The sequence below is a fragment of the Carlito syrichta genome, unplaced genomic scaffold (assembly GCF_000164805.1).
Source record: "Carlito syrichta isolate Samal-C Ts95f unplaced genomic scaffold, Tarsius_syrichta-2.0.1 Scaffold308923, whole genome shotgun sequence".
NCBI lineage: Eukaryota > Metazoa > Chordata > Mammalia > Primates > Tarsiidae > Carlito > Carlito syrichta.
In genome coordinates, this window is record NW_007253019.1 from 170,063 (window position 1) to 174,165 (window position 4,103).

General features: G+C 38.2%; 1 protein-coding gene across 2 annotated transcripts in view; it reads right to left on the reverse strand.

The window, feature by feature from the left end:
• The window catches only part of NAA15 (N(alpha)-acetyltransferase 15, NatA auxiliary subunit), a 50,763-nt gene that overhangs the window by 10,252 nt on the left and 36,408 nt on the right, over window positions 1-4,103 (reverse strand). For both annotated transcript variants that reach the window (XM_021716790.1, XM_008066441.1), the window contains exons 15-16: window positions 3,783-3,891; window positions 2,387-2,485 (exon numbers count right to left, since the gene is read on the reverse strand). In XM_021716790.1, the coding sequence (XP_021572465.1) occupies window positions 2,387-2,485; window positions 3,783-3,891 (208 nt within the window). The remainder of the gene's footprint in view (window positions 1-2,386; window positions 2,486-3,782; window positions 3,892-4,103) is intronic.

Consider the following 4,103-nt stretch of genomic DNA (forward strand, 5'->3'; position numbering starts at 1 on the left):
CAAACTGGAGTGCAGTGGCCGCTCCCGGCCACTGCAGCCTCGACCGGCTGGGCTCCGGCAATCCTTTCGCCTCAGCCTTCCAAGGAGCTGGAACTACAGGCGCGCGCTACCACGCCCGGCTCATTTTGATTTATTGTAGAGATGAGGTCTCGCCAAGTTGCCCAGGTGGGTCTCGAACCCGCGGGCTCAGGCATTCCACTCACCTCCGTCTCCCAAGGTGCGGGGTTACAGGCTGAGCCACCGAGCCCGGCTTCCAACTAATTATTAATAATTCTAAACCCCAAGTATTTTAATTTTCTAAAACCAACTGTTGAAAGAAAAGTAATGTTAATCAATTCATATATTCACTACAAGCAAAGACATTTAAGTGTGTCACTTCTAATTCATATTCCAAAAGAAAGTATTTAACTCCGTTAGGACTTATGTTATCTTGCTACCCTTTCAGGAAAGAAATCTAATGTATAAATCAACAGGGTGTATGTATTTTTGAAAGTAGCTTACATGTACTCCATTCTAACTAAGAAGGAATTAAAACTATTATTTCTAGCCTTAATTTTCTGACTCACGATTTCAAAGTTTGTTTTAATACAGAAAAAACACAAAACAAAACAAAAACACACACCCTAAAGAGAGATGAACTCCTCACCCCCCACCCCACCCCCGAGTCAAAAAGTCTCATTCTGTTGCCCAGGCTAGACTAGAGTGCAGTGGCACATTCAAAACTACCTGGACCTGTCGGGCTCAGGCTATCTTTCTGCCTTACAAGTAGCTGGAGATAAAGGCATGTATTACCATGCCCAGCTAAATTTTTTTTTTTTTAATTGCAGAGATGAGGTCTCAACAAGTTGCCTGGGCTGGTCTTGAACCCCTGGGCTCAGGCTACCTACCCTCTTGTCTCTACTCCCCAAAGTGCTGGGTTACAGGTGTGAGCCACTGTGCCCGGCTTAACTTCTTTACTTTCTCTAAATATAGCAATTCTTTCTGGTATTTTCTGTAATGTGATTGTATTACTACTTTCAGAATTTTTTAAAAGTGAGGAAAAATATTTCTACAACCCAGTTCTATTAACAGGAATTATTTTTGGACAATCATATATATATAACTTAAATAGGGCTGTACTTGTTCTTGAAAGTCAAAATAATGTTCTTAGTTGGGACAATTTAGCAGTTTTTTAAATAAGAGTGACTGAGATTCATGGCTTAATTTCTTCATTTTTATTTTATTTTTTTGAGTCAGTCTCGCTCTGTCACCCAGGCTGGAGTGCATTGGCATGCTCATGGCCACCGCAGTCTCGACCTGCTGGGCTCAGGTGATCCTTCCACCTCAGCCTTACAAATAGCTGGAACCACGGCGCACACCACCACACCTGACTAATTTTTGATTTATTGGAGAGATGAGGTCTCGCCAAGTTGCCCAGGAGGGTCTCGAACCTGCGGACTCAGGTAATCCATTCACCTCAGCTTCCCAAAGCGTGGGATTACAGGCTGAGCCACCGAGCCCGGCTATTTTCTTCATTTTTAAATGCATAGGATCAGCAATCAGATAGCTAGGTTAATATTATTTCCAAATTCTATAGATTGTTCAGTTAAAGATTCCATTTCTTCTCCAACCACTTAAAAAAATCAAAGCAACAATGAGAAGATCATCTGACTACAGGAGTACTTTAGTCTAAACTTAAAACTTTTACAACAGAAAGAACAATATGAAGACATGAGTTCTAGCCCCTGCTTCATCACTAAGCTTCTATCTATGTTTCCTAGCATAAGTAGTTTCATCTTTTTGGGTCCCAGATTTTCCAATTATGAGACGAGAGATAATTAGAATAAAATTCCACCTTTCAGGCTCTAAAATTTTGTAGTTCTACTTCACATTAAAGGCAACATATTAATCAGATTGTCAAAAGATTTGGAAACAGATGATTATTTCCATGTAACAAAAAATATTATGACTCCAAGAATGGTGCTAAGCAAACCTAATTCATACAACTTCAAATCTATAAGACATAAATAAGGAGAAAAGTCTACTTCAAAGAGATTCTTCAGTTTTAAAACAATTTACTAAGAGGTTTTACATGATGAAATATGATTCAAAGCTTCAACTTACATGTCCACTTTTAAGATACAGAAACAAAGGTGATTCTCAAATACCTGCATGAATCATTCTATGCCAAAATCAGGTAACATTTATAGTATTAAAGTAAAAATCTTCATCACAGAGAAAAGAGCCCTGCTTTTCCCTCAATTAACTTAATAAGCAAAAGCTTTAAAATCACTGAGTTTATGATCAACTTGCACAGTCATTATCAGTTACTGTATCACATAAGTAATGGAAATATCCGTAAGTAATGGAAAACAATATATGTAAGTAATGGAAAACAAAAACATACCAGTACTAAAGAGTCGAATCATACACTCATGAAGCCACGGGTGACTAGAATCAATAGCAAATGCCCTCTTTACTGATTGTAGCATCAAAAGAAATTTTTCTATGAAAAGAAAAATAAAATGTATTTTTATCATTTGATAAAATAAGGGGCCCTCCTTTGGAGGGTCAAGATCTTACAAATAGAAAAAAATAAATTTAGAGTAAGTCACATCTGAATGGCAAACATATGATTGAAGCAAACAATTTTCTTCTAATTAGCAATATTAGTGAATATTTTTCACATACCATTCCTTAAGAAAAAAGGTTTTATAAAATATAGAAAAGTTAGGTAGCATTCAACAATATTTGAGCTAATGGCATATAAACACGAAAAAAATTTGACGTTGTTTTCTTTCCCAACCTGCTTTAATCAGAATAAACATTCCCCACTATTAGGAAAATAGGCCTGTATGCTTCAAAGTCTCTCCCTTGCCTTTTATGACACACAAAACGGTTTCCCTTCTGCTTGCCTGTTCCTCGTCTGTCAACCCGACTCCTCTGCCCCCTTTGAAGGTGGCACCAAGGTTCTTTTTGTAACTTTCTAATCTCTCTACGCTATCCCCAATCCCATTCCCCACCTTTTCAAAGATTCAGCAGGGTTTTCAGCTGTTAAATGGAAATTTACACTTGAACACTAAGTCTACTTCCAGCTTTTATCTATAACCACATTCTTGTTAAGACTTCTCTAATTTGGTGCCCTTTACCAACTACCTAAGTTCAGAGTCTCAGGCTCTTCTGATAATCGATTCTTCCTCGCATCCAACACTCAGAGGGCTGAACAGACTGCCACGACCTTTGCCATTATCCATTTCACCCAACTGCAGTGGATCTGAGGTCCTTTAGAGGCTAGAACACAGCCAGGAAGCCAACTGAATAGAACTTTGGGGTTCTTCTCCCCACTTTAAGCAGAACAGCTTTTGGCTTTTATACTCTGGGGTTCCCTTTCAGAATATTTTTTAAAGGGAGAGATACATTAACTGTTAAAAGAAAAGTTTGAAAATTACTGGACTATTAAATGTATTTTCCACAGCAGAAAGTCTGCTTTCTTTATTAATTCCAAGTCACTTCCATATTACACATATCAGTTCTCTGATTGAACCACATCCATGGTAATGACCACATCTAACCTTAATCCTTGTTATGGAAATACATTCATCATTTGTTCTAACTCCTAAAAGAGGTAAACGTACCATTGTACCTCCCTACAACAATTCTGTCAACAGCAGGCATTTCTGCAAGAAAGCTGCATTGGCATTTGCCAATTAACCTCACAGTGCTGAGGCCATCAGAGTTGGGTAACTATCCCTAAGACATATAGCGATTGGTTTTGTCAGGGTCACTATACCCTAATTGCCTACCTTTCCTAAAGTAAATCTCAAAGGCAAAAAGATGAGTTTCTATCTTGTTCTTCACCAAGTTCTTCAACGGTGTTAAAAATTTAATAGCTTCTTCCAATGGAGTTTCAACCTAACAAAAATAAAAGATATTATGCAAATGAAAGTAAGATTCTTGGGGAATTCCATTTTCTTCTTTCTATTAAACATTCTTACTTTTACAAATAAGATCACTTACCTACTATTAAAAAAGGACTGACAGTGGTGGGAAACTATGGGGGGGAGGGGAAGGGAGGTGGGATTAACGGTAGTCAATATCTATCTGGGGACGGGGAGACACCCCTT